At 42.3% G+C, this 19,084-nt stretch overlaps 1 protein-coding gene and 2 non-coding genes across 3 annotated transcripts; all 3 read left to right on the forward strand.

Annotated features, from left to right (window-relative positions):
- The first annotated feature begins 11,307 nt into the window (after positions 1-11,307).
- Positions 11,308-13,890, forward strand: LOC106587505 (40S ribosomal protein S13). The gene is made up of 6 exons (XM_014175947.2): positions 11,308-11,412; positions 12,023-12,071; positions 12,347-12,425; positions 12,852-13,021; positions 13,252-13,352; positions 13,820-13,890. The coding sequence occupies exons 1-6, from the start codon at positions 11,390-11,392 to the stop codon at positions 13,851-13,853; spliced, it is 456 nt and encodes a 151-aa protein (XP_014031422.1). The 5' UTR covers positions 11,308-11,389; the 3' UTR covers positions 13,854-13,890.
- LOC123730858 (small nucleolar RNA SNORA68) lies at positions 12,504-12,635 on the forward strand. Its single transcript, XR_006762310.1, has one exon. It is a non-coding gene; the product is annotated as a small nucleolar RNA SNORA68 (small nucleolar RNA).
- On the forward strand, positions 13,457-13,586 carry LOC123730864 (small nucleolar RNA SNORA19). Its single transcript, XR_006762315.1, has one exon. It is a non-coding gene; the product is annotated as a small nucleolar RNA SNORA19 (small nucleolar RNA).
- Positions 13,891-19,084: the final 5,194 nt, after the last annotated feature.

Here is a 19,084-nt window from a genome sequence, read left to right on the forward strand (position 1 = left end):
TTGGAGGAGGTTGGTGTTCGCTGATCCTGGATCAGTGTAGCTTTCTTGTCATGATATCCGAGACAGTACCATGTTCAGAAACTATGTGACACAGGAGGTTGGTGGCACCTTTATGGGGAGGATGGCACGTGGTAATGGCTGGAGCGGAATTAATGGAAAGTTATCAACAAAATCAAACATATGGTTTGCATGTGTTTGATACCATTCCATTAACTCCATTCCAGCCATTATTATGAGACTTCCCCTCAGCAGTGGATATGGTATGTGAAGACATTTAGGCAGGGAGATCTGATCCAAGGACATTTCAAAGCTTCATTTCTGACTTTGTCATTCTTACTTACCAAAATCATACATTACACTCAAATAATTCTGTATTTGGGGTGAAGGATAAAGCAGACTTTATTGAGTTGGTTTAATGTGATTGCTTGGACTAATGAGAAAATTGATGAGCAGCTTCCTGCAGGGTTATTGTATGAGTGAACATTATTGAGCTACAAATATTAGCTATGCCAGCAAGACATGCATGTGGTTTTCTAAATATACTGAACAAAAATATAAACGCAACAACACCTTTTCCACCTAAGGAGCCTGAAAAGATTTGGCATGGGTCCCCAGATCCTCAAAAAGTTCAACAGCTACACCATAGAGAGCATTCTGACCGGTTGCATCATCGCCTGGTATGGCAACTTCTCAGCATCTGACTGTAAGGGGGTAGTGCGTACGGCCCAGTACATCACTGGGGCCAAGCTTCCTGACATCCAGGACCTACTGACTAGGCGGTGCACCCAAGCCATAGACTGTTATCTCTGCTACCGCACAACAAGCGGTACATACCGGAGAGCCTAGTCTAGGACCAAAAGGCTCCTTAACAGCTTTTACCCCCAAGCCATAAGACTGCTGAACATCTAATCAAATGGCCACCCGGACTATTTACATTGAACCCCCTTTGTTTTTACACTGCTGCTACTCGCTGTTTATTATACTTGCATAGTCACTTTACAAATTACCTCGACTAACCTGTACCCCCCGCACATTGACTCAGTACCGGCACCCCCTGTATATAGCCTCGTTATTGTTATGTACATTTCTTGTGTTACTTTTTGATTGATTAGATTTTTTTTAAACTTTATGTCAGCGTTTCTTAAAGTATGGGTCGCGGACCTGTTAATGGTGGGTCGCGACCTAAATGTATAATTATTTCATGAATTACTGGAATTGATTTGGCCAAGTGCAACTTCGCTCTTGGTTCAGTGCGCTCCCTGTTTAGCAGCGGTCTCTGCTCTAGTTTGGCAGCTGCGTGTGTGGGAGAGGTAGCGGGAGATGCCCGTGTGCTTCGCGGTTTACAGGATCTTTTTCCTGAAGTTTCCTTGAAGATCACTCTGCGACCCACACGACGCAGCGCTGTCGTTCAAGCCACTGATTTGTTATTCTCACTCGCCATCACTAACCCCTGTCATGAAATGGAATCATGCTAGCCACAAGTTCTAACTGAGCTCAATCGTCAGGAAACGAAAATACAGTGATTACTTTTTGTCTTTTTCATACAAACGTTGAGAAATTACGAGGAGCCCCCACAATGTGTTTTGTGTGGAGAAGTGCTTGTTAATGAGTCTCTCAAAACGAACAAATTAATAAAACGACACGTCCTGACCAAACATCCAGGCACTACATGACGGTAAACCCAGGGAGTTATTTAAGAACAGTGCAGAATGCTTCGGGAAACTGCTTCGAAAGTGAAAAATTAAGTCAACTAACAAGGCATTGTCATTTTATAACAAGTGGTGATAAGCAGAAATAAGGGAGTACTCTCTCGCATAGTAGTAGATGTGAGTTTCTCAAACAGGCCCCTGGGTTTGTAACGTTACACAGCTAATAGCTAACGTTATCCAAAGCAAGCTAACTAGCTACTGATAGTGTAACCCTAAGAAACAGTACAGATGAAGATGAAAAATCAAGCCTACTGTACAATTTACTGTAGAAATTATTGTTGAAAACAAGTCTAGGTCGGAACTGTTGCTATTACAAGTAATAATTGTTATTCTGATCTGGAATAAACTGATTGACGCAAGATGCTTTTTGAGGCAAACAGTCACACAGTTCTGGTTTGTTCATCTGCAGTAGGAAGCCGTCTCCTGCCTAACTGAGAAAGCAGAAGATATTCTGATCCAGCTTGGCACCACATACCTATGCAAGTCATGGTTCTCAAGTACAGAATCAGTGTCAATGCTGAGCATGACCTTAGTGTTACACTGTCAAAAACTGATCCCAGAATAGACATGCTTGTTGAAAACTTCAACCAGCCACACACCTCTCATTAGGACTGTGTGTATGTGTGTTTTCTGGGCTACATATGTGTGATGTGATCAATCAGTTTATTCCAGTTCAGAATAAAACATATGTATTTTAACAGCAACAGTCCCAACCTAGACTTTCTATCAACAATAATTTATACCTTAAGATGTACACTAGGCCTGAATTTTTTAAATTATTATTATACCTTTATTTCAACAAGGAACACAGACTGAGACCAAGGTCTCTTACAGCTGGGCCCTGCGTATACATGTTTACACATACAGTTTAGGTACAATGATTAAGAAACTAAACAAAATGATCACAGATAACACAAAAAAAATACAGCAGCAGATTACATTTACACATAGGTTATTCCCCTAACAGCACAAGAACTTGCATTACCCGAAACAGTTACAAGCAATACAAAAATAGAAGTCCTACAATAAATGTTTAAAATGGGCAAGGGGGACAAGAGTCTCAAGTTTAAGTTTAGTCTGCAGGCTATTCCATAGGTGTCACGGTTGTCGTCGGTGAAGGAGGACCAAAACGCAGCAGGTAAGTGCAGGCTCATCTTGACGGTTATTTATTTTCAAAATGAATGCCAAAATAACAAACCACGAGAATGAACGAACAACCAACAGTCTGGCAAAGCATAGGCTCAACACAGAACAATCACCCACAAATCACACACAAACACACCCTAATATATGGGACTCTCAATCAAAGGCAGATAGACAACACCTGCCTTCAACTGAGAGTCCCAACCCCAATTAACCAAACATAGAAACACACACACTAGACTAACCATAGAATACAAACACATAGACCATCAACCAAAAACCCGGAAATACTAAATCAACACACCCTTTACACAAACACACCACCCCGAACCACATAAAACAAATACCCTCTGCCACGTCCTGACCAAACTTCAAAAACAATTAACCTTATACTGGCCAGGACGTGACAATAGGCAAGGAGCGTAACAGGAAAAGGCAGCCATACCCAACAATGTACTGTTATTTAGGGTTGCACGATCAAAAAGCCTGTGTGTGTTCTGTTATACATCTGTGTGATGTGATCAATCCGTTTATTCCAGTTCAGAATGAAATTATTTATTGTATTTTAACTGCAACAGTTCCAACCTAGACAGGTATGTAAGAGTGTTTTTAATGGAGAAAAATAAACAAAATATATTTATGGGTATTTAATTATTTGTTTTTCTCTATATTGCTTTTTTTTAGGCATAAGGGCAATGAAATGTACCGATATTTACGTATAGTTGCATATTTTCCTAAGCTTGCGTCCCAGGATAACACAGAATTTCTCATTTGGGTCCCAGGCTGAAGAAGTTTAAGAACCCCTGCTTTAGTTTAATAAGTAAATATTTTATGAACTCTATTTTTTGAACTGCATTGTTGGTTAAGGGCTTGTAAGTAAGCATTTCACAGTAACCTGTTGTATTCGGCACATGTGATGAATATGTACAATTTGATTTGACTTCAACGATTTTACTGAAATGAGTCAATTGAAATAAATTAATTTGGCCCTAATCTATGGATTTCACATGACTGGGCATAGGCCCAGCCACTTGGGAGCCAGGCCCAGCCACGTGGGATCCAGGCCCAGACAATCAGAATGACTTTTTCTCCACAAAAGGGCTTTATTACGGCATCAGCTGTCTGGTTGGCTGGTCTCAGATGATCCCGCAGGTGAAGAAGCCGGATGTGGAGGTCCTGGGCTGGCGTGGTTACATGTGGTCTACGGTTGTGAGGCCGGTTGGACGTACTGTCAAATTCTCTCAAACGAGATTGGAGGCGGCTTATGGTAAAGAAATTAACATTCAATTCACTGGCAACAGCTCTGGTGAATATTCCTGCAGTCAGCATGCCAATTGCACACTCCCTCAAAACTTGCGACATGTGTGGCATTGTGTTGTGTGACAAAACTGCACATTTTAGAGTGGCCTTTTATTGTCCCAAGTACAAGGTGCACCTGTGTAATGATAATACTGTTTCATCAGCTTCTTGATATGGCACACCTGTCAGGTGGATGGATTATCTTGCCAAAGGAGAAATGCTCACTAAAAGGGAAGTAAAAAAAAAAAAATGTGGACATTTTAGAGAAATACGTTTTTTGTACATTTGGAAAGTGTCTGGGATCTTTTGTTTCAGCTAATGAAACATGGGACCAACACTCTACATGTTGTTTTTATATATTTTTTCATTGTACATGGCTCTGGGCTATTGTATCCATAAACTATCATCATTATGACCATAGAATGAGTCATTATAATTAGAATCATTCTATTTCTATGATTATTACATCATACTCATCATCATTATGAGGGCAGATGTTGTTACATGATGAATGATGACATGAGCATTCTATTTGTCAAGTGGATCAAGATTAGCCATCAGTCAACTTCAAATTCAAATATAGCTGCAAGCCTCTGGGGTTCAAGCTTTGGCCACATAGCGCCACCATCAGGACAAATTGGAAACATTGCCAAATTCAATGATTACCAGCGTTGAATTATAATGTAATTTTGATTTGTGCAATTATTTTCAGAGCAAGAGCAATAATAACTTTTTTTGCTTGAGTGATCAATGGATTGATCTATCTATAAACTGTCATGGATCAAAGTCCATCTCGTTCATCAATGGCCCCTTCTATAGAGGAGCTCACTGAAGAAATGTCTCGAGTGGTTCAGGTCAGCGAACTCACTGGGATCTCCATGAGCCAGATCATGGCATCCAGAACCTCCTTGGGAACGCCAGTGACTTCTGTTTCCCAACTCCTTGCACCCGTGACATCCATGCATTCACCAATGCCACCTCTTCCTAAAGCCGCTTGGGGCTCCAAGGAACATGACTCTAATGAGATAAGCATTATTAGCCATTTGTCCTCACATTGTGTGGATAAGTCATGGCCTTTTGCAATCTACCCACGCTGTGAGGAACTAATCCAACAAGAAAGAATGCCTCCGCTGGAGAAGTATCCCTCTCCCACCGTGCCAAGGAAGAGATCGAAGAGCCGGGCAATGTCTTCCCTGTCGCTGAGGTCAGGGTGCTCTGAACAGACCCTGACCAGTATCCATGAGGAAGATGAGACAAAGGTGGTCCACCTGATCAGCCAGGCCGTGCCTGAGGAGACCCCAATGGAAATAATGGCTGAGGTGGAAAAAGTGGCAAGTAAAGACACCTCCAATAAGAAGGCCTCCTTCTGGAGGAGACTGAGATGTCTTTGTTGCCTGGGGAAGAAGGAGGCTGCTACTACAAAGAAGACTAAGGTGGAGGAGCATGAGCAGGTAAAATGGTCACTCCGCACAATCAAAGTCACAAATGATAAAATTTCTCTTAATTCTCTCTGCAAATCTTTTTCTTTTCTTCTGTTCCCTTTATAGGAGGATGCTGAGGTGACCCGGGATGCTGTTTTCCCTACTGAGATGTCCTTAAAATGCTCAGGAAATGATTGATGTCCTAAATCTGAATATTTTAATAAAATCTGAATATTTTAGATGTCAGCCTCTGTGTGACGCCTGCTCCCGCTCTCCCTCTCTGGCGCCAGGCTGCCCTTCATTACGCACACCTGTCACCATCATTTCGCGCAGCCGTGCAATATTGGACTCACCTGGACTCCATTACTCTGTATGTCACGTCCTGACCATAGAAAGATGTTATTTTCTATGGTAGAGTAGGTCAGGGCGTGACAGGTTTTTTTCCCCTTTTTCCCCTATTTCTATATTGTCAGGTTCTAGTTTTGTATTTCTATGTTGGGGTTTTGTTTGGGATGATCTCCAATTAGAGGCAGCTGGTCCTCGTTTTCTCTAATTGGAGATCATACTTAAGTTGGGGTTTTTTCCACCTGGGTTTGTGGGAGATTGTTTTTGAGTAGTGTATGTTTCACCTCTGCGTCACGGTTTGTTGTTTTGTTCTTTAGTTTATGTTTATGTATTGCATAGTTTCACAGTGTAAATAAAATGTGGAACGACACACACGCTGCACTTTGGTCCGCTTCTCCTTACGACAGCCGTGACACTGTAGATTGCCCTTCTATCTATGTTTACTGTCACTCGAGAGCGCCAGGCTGCCCACACCTGTCACCATCACTACGCGCAGCCGTGCAATATTGGACGCACCTGGAATCCATTACTTTGTTGATTGCCCTTCTATATCTGTCTGTTCCTCAGTTTATTCCCCGTGCCAGCATTATTGTTATGTCGTTTTATTACCCCTGTCCAGACACTGTTCTTGTTTTGGTTTGATGTCCGTTTTCCAGTAAATGTTCACTCCCTGTACTTGCCTCTCGTCTCCAGCATCAAACCTTATACTCTGTCTCTTTCACATGTATGCAACGTTTAGGGGATACCTAGTCAGTTGTACAACTGACTGCATTTAACCTAACCCCACAATCAGAGAGGTGCGGGGGACTGCCTTAATCTGGACCCCTACAAATCAGCTGGGCTAGACAACCTGGACCCTCTCTTTCTAAAATGATCTGCTGTAATTGTTGCAACCCCTATTACTAGTCTGTTCAACCTCTCTTTCGTATCATCTGAGATCCCCATAGATTGGAAAGCTGCCGCGGTCATCTCCCTCTTCAAAGGGAGAGACACTCTAGACCCAAACTGTTACAGACCTATATCTATTCTACCCTGCCTTTCTAAGGTCTTTGAAACCCAATTTAACAAACAGATCACCGACCATTTCGAATCCCACGTACCTTCTCCACTAAGCAACCTGGTTTCCGAGCTGGTCATGAGTGCACCTCAGCCACGCTCAAGGTCCTAAACGATATCATAACCGCCATCGATAAAAGACAATACTGTGCAGCCGTATTCATCGACCTGGCCAAGGCTTTCGACTCCATCAATCACCACATTCTTATTGGCAGACTCAACAGCCTTGGTTTCTCAAATGACTGCCTCGCCTGGTTCACCAACTACTTCTTAGACAGAGTTCAGTGTCAAATCGGAGGGCCTGATGTCCGGACCTCTGGCAGTCTCTATGGGGGTGCCTCAGGGTTCAATTCTCGGGCCGACTCTTTTCTCTGTATACATCAATGATGTCACTCTTGCTGTTGGTGATTCTCTGATCCACATCTACGCAGACGACACCATTCTCTATACGTCTGGCCCTTCTTTGGACACTGTGTTAACTAACCTCCAGACGAGCTTCAATGCCATACAACTCTCCTTCCGTGGCCTCCAACTGCTCTTAAATGCAAGTAAAATTAAATGCATGCTCTTCAACCGATCACTGCCCGCACCTGCCCGCCCGTCCAGCATCACTATTCTGGACGGTTCTGACTTAGAATATGTGGACAATTACAAATACGTAGGTGTCTGGTTAGACTGTAAACTCTCCTTCCAGACTCACATTAAACATCTCCAATCCAAAATCAAATCCAGAATCGGCTTCCTATTTCGCAACAAAGGATCCTTCACTCATGCTGCCAAACATACCCTCATAAAACTGACTATCCTACTGATCCTTGACTTCGGCGATGTCATTTATAAAATAGCCTCCAACACTCTACTTAGCAAATTGGATGCAGTCTATCACAGTGCCATCCGTTTTGTCACCAAAGCCCCATATACTACCCACCACTGCGACCTGTATGTTCTCAGTGGCTGGCCCTCACTTCATATTCATTCCCAAACCCACTGGCTCCAGGTCATCTATAAGTCTTTGCTAGGTAAAACTCTGCCTTATCTCAGCTCACTGGTCACCATAGCAGCACCCACCCGTAGCACGCGCTCCAGCAGGTATATTTCACTGGTCACCCCCAAAACCTATTCCTACTTTCGCCGCCTTTCCTTCCAGTTCTCTGCTGCCAATGACTGGAAATAATTGAAAAAAATCACTGAAGCTGGAGACTCATATCGCCCTCACTAACTTTAAGCATCAGCTGTCAGAGCAGCTCACAGATCACTGCATCTGTACATAGCCCATCCAACTACCTCATCCCCATATTGTTATTTATTTGATTTATTTTTTGCTCTTTTGCACCCCAGTATCTACTTGCACATTCATCTTCTGCACATCTATCACTCCAGTGTTTAATTGCTAAATTGTAATTACTTCAACACTACAGCCACTACGACCTATTTATTGCCTTTAATCTTACCTCATTTGCACGCACAGTATATAGATTTTTTTTCCTATTTTGTTATTGACTGTACGTTTGTTTATTCCATGTGTAACTCTGTGTTGTTGTTTGTGTCACACTGCTTTGCTTTATCTTGGCCAGGTCGCAGTTGTAATTGAGAACTTGTTCTCAACTGGCCTACCTGGTTAAATAAAGGTGAAAAAAAATATCAATCTTTTTTTTTTTCTTTCGACTTCCACATCTTCGGTGCCCAGGGCACATTGGGTTAACTGCCTTGCTCAGAGGCAGAATGACAGAGTTTTACCTTGTCAGCTCGGGGATTTGATCCTGCAACCTTTCGGTTACTGGCCCAATGCTCTAACCACTAGGATTTTCTGTACATTATGCTCCAAATTAGTCGGGAGATTAGGTCAGATACTCAGTCCATGGTCAAGTGTCAGACTAAGACTGGGTCAGTGATACAGAAAGTAGCAAAGAACATAGATTACATGCTTTACCAACTATTACAATGGTCTTCATTTTATAGGGACTACCGCTGGTGTAGTTTACAATGGATTGCAAAATGATTCACCCCCTTGCCATTTTCCCTATTTTGTTGCCTTACAACCTGGAATTAAAATAGATTTTTTGGGGGGGTGTATCATTTCATTTACACAACTTGCTAAATATTTTTTTCTTGTGAAACAAACAACAAATTACACCAAAAAAATTAAAACTTGAGTGTGCATAACTATTCACCCCCCAAAGCCAATACTTTGTAGAGCCACCTTTTGCAGCAATTACAGTTGCAAGTCTCATGGGGTATGTCTCTATAAGCTTGGCACATCTAGCCACTGGGATTTTTGCCCATTCTTCAAGGCAAAACTGCTCCAGCTCCTTCAAATTGGATGTGTTCCGCTGGCGTACAGCAATCTTTAAGTCATACCACAGATTCTCAATTGGATTGAGGTCTGGGCTTTGACTAGGCCATTCCAAGACATTTAAATGTTTCCCCTTAAACCACTCGAGTGTTGCTTTAGCAGTATGCTTAGTGTCTCAAATCTCTGGAAGACTTAAACAGGTTTCCCTCAAGAATTTCCCTGTATTTAGCGCCATCCATAATTTCTTAAATTCTGACCAGTTTCCCAGTCCCTGCTGATGAAAAACATCTCCACAGCATGATGCCGCCACCACCATGCTTCACTGTGGGGATGGTGTTCTCGGGGCGATGAGAGGTGTTGGGTTTGTGTCAGACATAGCATTTTCCTTGATGGCCAAAAAGCTCAATTTTAGTCTCATCTGACCAGAGTACCTTCTTCCATATGTTTGGGGACTCTCCCACATGCCTTTTGGCGAACACCAAACGTGTTTGATTATTTTTTTCTGACCACTCTTCCGTAAAGGCCAACTCTGTGGAGTGTAGGACTTAAAATGGTCCTATGGACAGATACTCCAATCTCCTTTGTGGAGCTTTGCAGCTCCTTCAGGCTTATCTTTGGTCTCTTTGTTGCCTCTCTGATTAATGCCCTCCTTGCCTGGTCCGTGAGTTTTGGTGGGCATCCTTCTCTTGGCAGGTTTGTTGTGGTGCCATATTATTTCAATTTTTTTAATAATGGATTTAAATGGTGCTCTGTGGGATGTTCAAAGTTTTGGATATTTTTTTGTAACTCAACCCTGATCTGTACTTCTCCACAACTTTGTCCCTGACATGTTTGGAGAGCTCCTTGGTCTTCATGGTGCCGCTTGCTCAGTGGTTTTGCAGACTCCGGGACCTTTCAGAACAGGTGTATATATACTGAGATCATGTGACACTTAGATTGCACACAGGTGGACTTTATTTAACTAATTTTGTGACTTCTGAAGATAATTGGTTTCACCAGATCTCATTTAGGGGCTTCATAGCAAAGGGGGTGACTACATCTGTCACGGATACTTAGGGCAGGAGGAAGGAGCAGAGTCAAATGCAGGAGACTATTGTCCAATAGTGTCGAAGTTTATTCAACCCAAAACACTCGGTGGTCAAAAGGCACAGGGAGCGCACAATACCCCAAAAGGGAAAACAGGTAATTCCACCAATGAAGAAAAATACGCACGGGGCGCAGCCCAGCAAGAATAATTAATCCAATATAATACGCTGGAGGAAAACCCAGCAACAGCGTCAACCACCACTGCCCGCTGACAAACAATTAATCCCACACAAAAACAAACCCAAAGGAACAAACTAAATACCAACCCCCCCACTAATGACAGAAAAGGAAACAGGTGCGGACCTAGACAGACAAAACTCAACGAACACAGAAACATAGATCGGTGGCAGCTAGTAGACCGGCGACGACGACCGCCGCCCGGCCGAGGAGGGGCACCATTTTCTGCGGATACTGTGACAATAGCTGCCAGTGACTGGAACGAACTGCAAAAATCTCTGAAACTGGAAACACTTATCTCCCTCATTAGCTTTAAGCACCAGCTGTCAGAGCAGCTCACAGATCACTGCACCTGTACATAGCCCATCTATAATTTAGCCCAAACAACTACCTCTTCCCTACTGTATTTATTTATTTAATTTATTTTGCTCCTTTGCACCCCATTATTTCTATTTCTACTTTGCACTTTCTTCTACTACAAATCTACCATTCCAGTGTTTTACTTGCTATATTGTATTTATTTTGCTACCATGGCCTTTTTTGCCTTTACCTCCCTTATCTCACCTCATTTGCTCACATTGTATATAGACGTATTTTTCTACTGTATTATTGACTATGTTTGTTTTACTCCATGTGTAACTCTGTGTTGTTGTATGTTGTCGAACTGCTTTGCTTTATCTTGGCCAGGTCGCAATTGTAAATGAGAACTTGTTCTCAACTTGCCTACCTGGTTAAACATAGGTGAAATAAAATAAAATAAAATATTTTCCCCCTTCAGGCCACGTCATTTCCGATTAAAAGCTGTACTTCCGAAAGGCCGCACGTTTTTCTGCCTCTCTCTTTTCCTTTAGAACGCCATCATGGGTCGTATGCACGCTCCTGGGTAAGCATGCATTTAATTCGGAAATAATTAGCATATTGGCCTTTGTTCTCCGTAGCTGGAACTTTTTATTAGTTTTACAGTTTCTCATCAACCCCAACAGATGTTTTGTCTTCACATTTGTTCAAATATTTCAACAATAGTTATTGCTAGCTAGCTAGCTGGCTAACAACTAGCGTTCTACCGACACAGTGACGTGATGGCCGCGCACACAGTCCTGCCAAGTTAGCAGATGGTTTACAGTCATTAGAATAATTATATAGGTTTTTAGTTATATATGCGTTGATGCTGGAATGGTAACAATGAACCCGCTTGATTAAATCGTCGGCCTAAATCATATGACATTTGCCCATTCTAATGCTAACGTTAGCGTAATGTAGTCTAGTTAGCCATAGTTTCTACCCAAGACTAGTTAGGTAACTAGTTAGTTACACAGTACCGCACTAGCCAACTAGGTATCTAGTTAGTTATACAGTACTGCACTACCCAAATAACTAGTTAGTTGAAATGCATTATTTCTAGTCCAAGCGTGGCTTTAGCAGCCCATGGCTGTTTGTCATCATAATGTAGTTACTGTAGCTACCGATTTACAGCTACTTTCTTCCTGTTTCAGCAAGGGCCTGTCCCAGTCTGCACTTCCCTACAGACGCAGTGTGCCCACCGTAAGTACCTAGTTGTTCATAAAGTTCCAATGTCATTAAACTTTTGGATGGTTAACTGGCGTTCAGTTTGTAAAATATGGTTATGAATCTGGTTAACCTGGCCATGTGACCACATGGTTTGCCAATATATCATAATTGAGTCAACTTTGACTGGAATGCGCATGTTATATTGCAGAGTCTAGCTAAATATCGAACGAAGGATCGCTACTGTGAATAAACGTCTAAATGGACAAAGGGGAAATCAGTCTCTCAACCTCTGAAATGTTGTTCTACAGTGGCTGAAGGTAACATCTGATGATGTCAAAGAGCAGATCTTCAAGCTCGCCAAGAAGGGTCTTTCTCCCTCTCAGATTGGTAAGGACCTTGTTAATTTGCATACTGTCCAGCCCTTTCCATAAGGTTCTCTTCTCAGTTCATCTAGTGGCAATGATTTATGCACCCTAACCCAACGGCCATATAAAATGAATGTTATGATCTTGTCAGGTGTGCTAAAATCAATGTGTTCCTTGTCGCCTTTCTCTGAAGCTGCTGTGCCGTTGAAAGTTAATTCAAGGTTCAACATTATCATTCCAGATTTACCCAGTGTTGTCCTATGCATATTATACTCACATTTTATCTTCCTCGCCATACTTTTTAGAACAAAAGTTCAACGCATTGTCTATTTTTCTACAGTCAAACCATTTTGGGTTTGGTTGACCACCACACAAAGTACAAACCACAGAGGGGAAAATACCAAGAGACTGAAGTTAGAAAAGGCTGATACTACTATTCTCTATACAGGTGTGATCCTTAGGGACTCTCATGGTGTTGCCCAGGTGCGCTTTGTCACTGGAAACAAGATCCTGAGGATCCTCAAGTCCAAGGGCCTGGCCCCTGACCTGCCTGAGGATCTTTACCACCTCATCAAGAAGGCTGTTGCTATAAGGAAGCATCTGGAGAGGAACCGAAAGGTAACAGGGCCTCTAAATGTTTGTCTCGAGTTAACTTCCAGGGAGGGAGGAGACTGTCAAACCACCAGGATTCTCAAGCAAAACTAGGCGTTTGAAAATCCAACTAAATTACAGCCCTGCTGTAAGAATGAATTGTCTGATGCTTAATGTGGACAACGGGTAAGGTTGCTCATTGACTGTTTGAGATTTGACTGTGGACAGGCTTTTTAACTCAACTTTTTTTCTTGCAGGACAAGGATGCCAAGTTCCGTCTGATTCTCACTGAAAGCAGAATCCACAGATTGGCCCGTTACTACAAGACCAAGAGAGTTCTTGCTCCCAACTGGAAGTAGTATGTATTAACTCTTCGCTGCTTTTTTGGCCTTAGGGAGATCAAGCCAGCATGAAGGCATAGTACCTACTCTATTAATATTTTCAGTTTGTTAGTTCAGTAAATGGCACATCTCATTGTCCTGTTCTTCCCTTGTAAGAGCTGAGATATTTCTTATGTGCTAGATAAACCTTGGAGGTAAATTAGCAGAATGGCTGTTTTCTGTGCCAACCTGCCAGTCCCCTTCATACATCTCCCTGACACTGGTTCTATTTAATTGTTACCAACTGCCAGAGGCATTACTCTAACTGGATAATTATCAGTCTCCCGCAGGCTGAAAATGTATTCCAACAAATGTACACGTATTGACTTAAGACCTGATCATCAACCATATGACTGCTTCTATTGTTAGTCAGAATTGGTGATGTTAAACTTTGGTTGATTACACAGCTTTCCTTTACTAATCCCTTTTCCCTCTTAATTCACAGCGAATCCTCTACTGCTTCTGCTCTGGTGGCATAAGGAGTCTTTTTCACAAATAAATATCAATTTGGAAAGATCTTGTCTGCTGTGTTCTTGTTTCAGCGGAGGGGGTCTAAAGGTTGGCGAAGTACACATGACGGTACTTATACTGAAAAATATAAACGCAACATTTAAAGTGTTAGTCCCATGTTTCATGAGTTCAAATAAAATAAAAATCCCAGAAATGTTCCATATGCATGAAATGTTTTTCTTTAAAGTTTGTTTACATCCCTGTTAGTGAGCATTTCTGCTTCGCCATGATAATCCATCCACCTGACAGATGTGGCCAATCAAGAAGCTGATTAAACAGCATGATCAATACACAGGTGCACTTTGTGCTGGGTACAATAAAAGGCCACTAAAATGTGCAGTTTTGTCACATTGCCATACAATTTGAGGGAGTGTACAACTGGCATGCTTACTGCAAGGTTGTCCATCAAATCAAAGTTTATTTTGTCACTTGTGCCGAATACAACAGACCTTACAGTGAAATGCTTACTTACAGGCTCTAACCAATAGTGCAAAAAAGGTATTAGGTGAACAATGGGAAAGTAAAGAAATAAAAAAGACTGAAATAACAGCGTGGCTATATACAGTAGTGAGGCTACATAGATACCGGTTAGTCAGGCTGATTGAGGTAGTATGTAGATATGGTTAAAGTGACTGCATAGATAACGAACAGAGTAGCAGTAGTGTTAAGAGGGGTTGGCGGCGGGACGCAATGCAGATAGCCCGGTTAGCCAATGTGCGTGAGCACTGGTTGGTCGGGCCAGTTGAGGTATGTACATGAATGTGTAGTTTGTGACTATGCATATGATAAACTGAGTAGCAGCAGCGTAAGAGGGGGTTGGGGCGGGGGCACACAATGCAAATAGTCCAGGTAGCCATTTGGGGAGTATTTTGGTCTGTAATAAAGCGCTTTTGTGGGAAGAAACTAATTCTCATTGGCTAGGCTCCCAAATGGGTGGGCCCATCACTATTCCCCTGGTCATGTGAAATCCATAGTTTAGGGCCTACTCTGTTAGGTCTTTGAAATTGTAGCATTTGTATTTTTGTTCAGTGTATTTTGAAAATGCCTTATTGCTAACGATGGCTAACCAATTGTATTGAATGTTTTTGTCAAAGTAATTTGTATTATACAAACACTTAAGTGTCCAAACGAGCTTCAACGCCATACCACACTCATTCCGTGGTCTCCTGCTCTTAAATGCTAGTAAAACGAAATACATGCTCTTCAACCGATCGCTGCCCACACCCGCCCGACTAGCATCACTACTCTGGACGGTTCTGATTTATATGTAGACAACTATAAATACCTAGGTGTCTGGTTAGACTGTAAACTCTCCTTCCAGACTCACATTAAGCATCTCCAATCCAAAGTTAAATCTAGAATCGTCTTCCTATTTCGCAACAAAGCATCCTTCGCTCATGCTGCCAAACATACCCTCGTAAAACTGACTATCCTACCGATCCTTGACTTCAGTGATGTCATTTACAAAATAGCCTCTGACAATCTACTCGGAAAATTGGATGTAGTCTATCACAGTGCCATCCGTTATGTCACCAAAGCCCCATACACTACCCACCACTGCGACCTGTATGCTCTCGTTGGCTGGCTACATATTCGTCGCCAAACCCACTGGCTCCAGGTCATCTATAAGTCTTTGCTAGGTAAAGCCCCGCCTTATCTCAGCTCACTGGTCACGATGGCAACACCGACCAGTAGCACGCGCTCCAGCAGGTATATTTCGATGGTCATCCCCAAAGCCAACACCAAATTTGGCCGCCTTTCCTTCCAGTTCTCTGCTGCCAATGACTGGAACGAATTCCAAAAATCACTGATGTTGGAGACATATCTCTCTCACTAACTTTAAGCATCAGCTGTCAGAGCAATTTACCGATCGCTGCAGCTGTACACAGCCCATCTGTAAATAGCCCATCCAACCAACTACCTACCTCATGACCATTTTTGTTTTTCTGCTCTTTTGCACACCAGTATTTCTACTTGCACATCCTCATCTGTATATGTCACTCCAGTGTAAATTGCTCAATTGTAATTACTTCGCCACTATTGGCCTATTTATTGCCTTACCTCCTTACCTCATTTGCACTCACTGTATACAGACTTTCTATTGTGTTATTGACTGTACGTTTGTTTATCCCATGTGTAACTCTGTGTTGTTTTTGTCGCACTGCTTTGCTTTATCTTGGCCAGCCGCAGTTGTAAATGAGAACTTCTTCTCAACTGGCCTACCTGGTTAAATAAAGGTGAAATAAAAAAAATTAAGTGTAGATTCATTGTTACCTTGTTAAATGTGTTTTTTGAATAATTGGATGGAGAGGCTCTGGTTCCTAGGCAACCTGGTGTAGAAATTGCTGTGCTCTCCAGGCTTCCTCCCAGCTCTGACTCGCAGCAGGGGGGAAAAGGTGGAGACATGATCTAACAGACTGGGCCTCCACATGCAATCAATGAGAACCCTTTGTCCTGTGGCATTTACAGACTAAATTACTGTGTTGATGGCTTAATGATGGAAAAATACTACTGTAGTGAAGTGATCAGTCATAGCGCACCATTTTACCACAAGAGAGCAGCATTTAACTGTTAAATTACACTGATTGAACCAAAGTTATGCCCTTAAAGGCTAAACGCCTGAAGTTATTTCTTTTGGTGGTACATGTTGTGAAGCAGTTGAATTCAGCAGACATGTTTTTGCATGTGCAACTGGTACATTTATCATGGGATGGTGGTTCTGATATTAAGTAAAAGTGGCTGACACCACAGGCCACAAAGACTACTCTTAACTAGCAGTCTCGTAAACCCACAGTCCTTAAGACTGCCGGGAAGCTGCATTCTGATTAATGGAGCCTAATCTCTCACCCAGCAGTGATGCTCACTTGGCCCCTCTGGGGAGACCGAGTGCAGGACCTGGAAGCTGTACTTACTCTCCATCCAGATGGAACCATACACCTGCCAGAAGATGATTCACTTCAACATCACCTTCAACTTTTATTCTATGTCATGAGTTGCCCCACCTTAGGTATTATTTATATGATTAGACTAGTCTTTGCTTATGTGACTTCAAAAGATATTCATCTTTAATTCATCATTGATCATTGGAAATATTTGATAGCCTCTGGTTTAGATGTCTGTACATTTGGCTATCAGTAATCAAAGAAAACGTTATTGTCTAAGATCATATTACCAATATGGTTCCTAAAGTTTCTTGAAAGCAGTAGCCTATAAATAAAATAATTATCAAGGGGTGAGCTGTTCTGTGATCTTTTTTTCTGGAGATTTAACATGCATTACTGAGGCTAGCTTTATTCTGCTAAAAGAATAACAGGTAATGAAGGTGTCACACATTGTATTGATTTTGTATCGGTATATCTTGGTGTATCAGTATCTGTGTTGGACAGGGGCATGGTTTTAGTGCCTGAGGAGTGAAATGCCATCTTGGTGTGATATATCAGATTGCCTGTAAGATCTTTGTTGCATTTGCTGCAGAGCCCCTTCAGCTAGCACTGATTCAGCCGGAGCTGCTGCCTCCTAGGAGAGGACGATAACATTGAGTCACCTTGCTGCATTGTGAGCCTCTGGCAGTACAGAGGCGGGAATCAGCAGCAGCGCCTATACTGCAGAGCTGCGCAGGACTGTGCAATCACTGCTGTGTATGTGTGAAAGAGAGATAGACAGAGAATAGTGGATAAAGGTTGACTGGGGACTGCAGTGTTATGTCCTCCTCTGCCCAGGGCTCATGGTTTGGAGAATTTTTCTCTGTCTGAAATGCTTTCGGTAAATGCACACCACCCCAGTGTAGACGACTTAGTGCAGTGCAGCGACTGATCCCAGTTAAAATGGTCATGTTTTTCCCCCCTCAGACTGCTACTTGCAGATACAGTTTTTCAGAGTTTGTGGGGTGTCTCCAGGACTGAGTTGCTGCAGAGGGATTCAGTGGAATGAGAAAGGCAGAGTGTCAGGAGAGTTGTCCATGGACTCTATAACTGTGATCCCATGGGATCAGCGAACTGTCAACCTCTCAGTGCTGGCCCTCTCCCTTAGCAGCCTTGTTCTGAATGCCTAATGCAGCGTTCACGTGCTAGAGGGATGTAGGAAACACATAAATATCCAACTTGCTAACTGGTTGTAGTTATACACGTGCCACATTCTACCACTTAGCAAGTCGGACATTTCAGAGTTTCCTAGTTCCGACTAGCATGTGAACACGGTATTACATCACCACTCTGAGAGTTCCTGTCACTCATCTGCAGCAATAAGTTATTTTTTATGTTCCATTGAAATTTACAAAAGTTATTTTCAAAAGCTTATTTGTGTGTGTTATACTGATACAATAAAATAAACAATAGCATGATATTTGGCTCACCTAACTTCACCTATTGTTTGCAGAGTCAACAAAGACAGATCCCCAATGTATTTAACTAGGAAAGTTAGTTAAGAACACATTTTTATCTACAATGACGGCCTGGCAAAAGCCCTCCTGCGGGGACGGGGGCTGAGATTAAAAATAAAAATATAGGACAAAACACACATCACGACAAGAGAGACACCGCAACACTACATAAAGAGAGACCAAAGACAACAACATATCATGGCAGCAACACATGAAAACACTGCATGGTAGCAACACAACATGACAACATGGTAGCAGCACAAAACATGGTACAAACATTATTGGGCACAGACAACAGCACAAAGGCAAGAAGGTAGAGACAACAATACATCATGCAAAGCAGTGATCATCAAGGCAGGTTTTCAAAAAGAGCTTGTTTGATGTATAATATCTGTAGTCAAATGGGTTTGGAGAAGAAGCGTGTTTGATTTCACACCATCATTCCAGAGGAACAGTACATCAAACCAATGGGGGACAGGCCAGCAAAGCCTCCTCCATAGGGATTCAGTATCAAATATTTATATTGCAGTGGGGTGTTTGATGCTTTCTGCTCCCTGGGAGTGTACTCTGGGTTGTTTTAGTCCAGGAAGGAAGGAGATTGATAGCCTTTACCTAACAGGAAGCCCGCGAGGATATGGAGAGTTATTTCTCTTCTTTTAGTCGTTTTAAAAATGTATTGGACCAAAAAACTGTGTTCAGTAAGAATGTTTTAGATAAAACACTGCATTGGTAAAAAAGGCCTGGTGGCAGTACTATATCTATTGATGTAATCCACTCATTCTGAATCATGAGGAATACGTGAATTCAAATGGCTATTGTAAA

The sequence above is a fragment of the Salmo salar genome, chromosome ssa26 (assembly GCF_905237065.1).
Source record: "Salmo salar chromosome ssa26, Ssal_v3.1, whole genome shotgun sequence".
NCBI classification, from domain to species: Eukaryota; Metazoa; Chordata; class Actinopteri; order Salmoniformes; family Salmonidae; genus Salmo; species Salmo salar.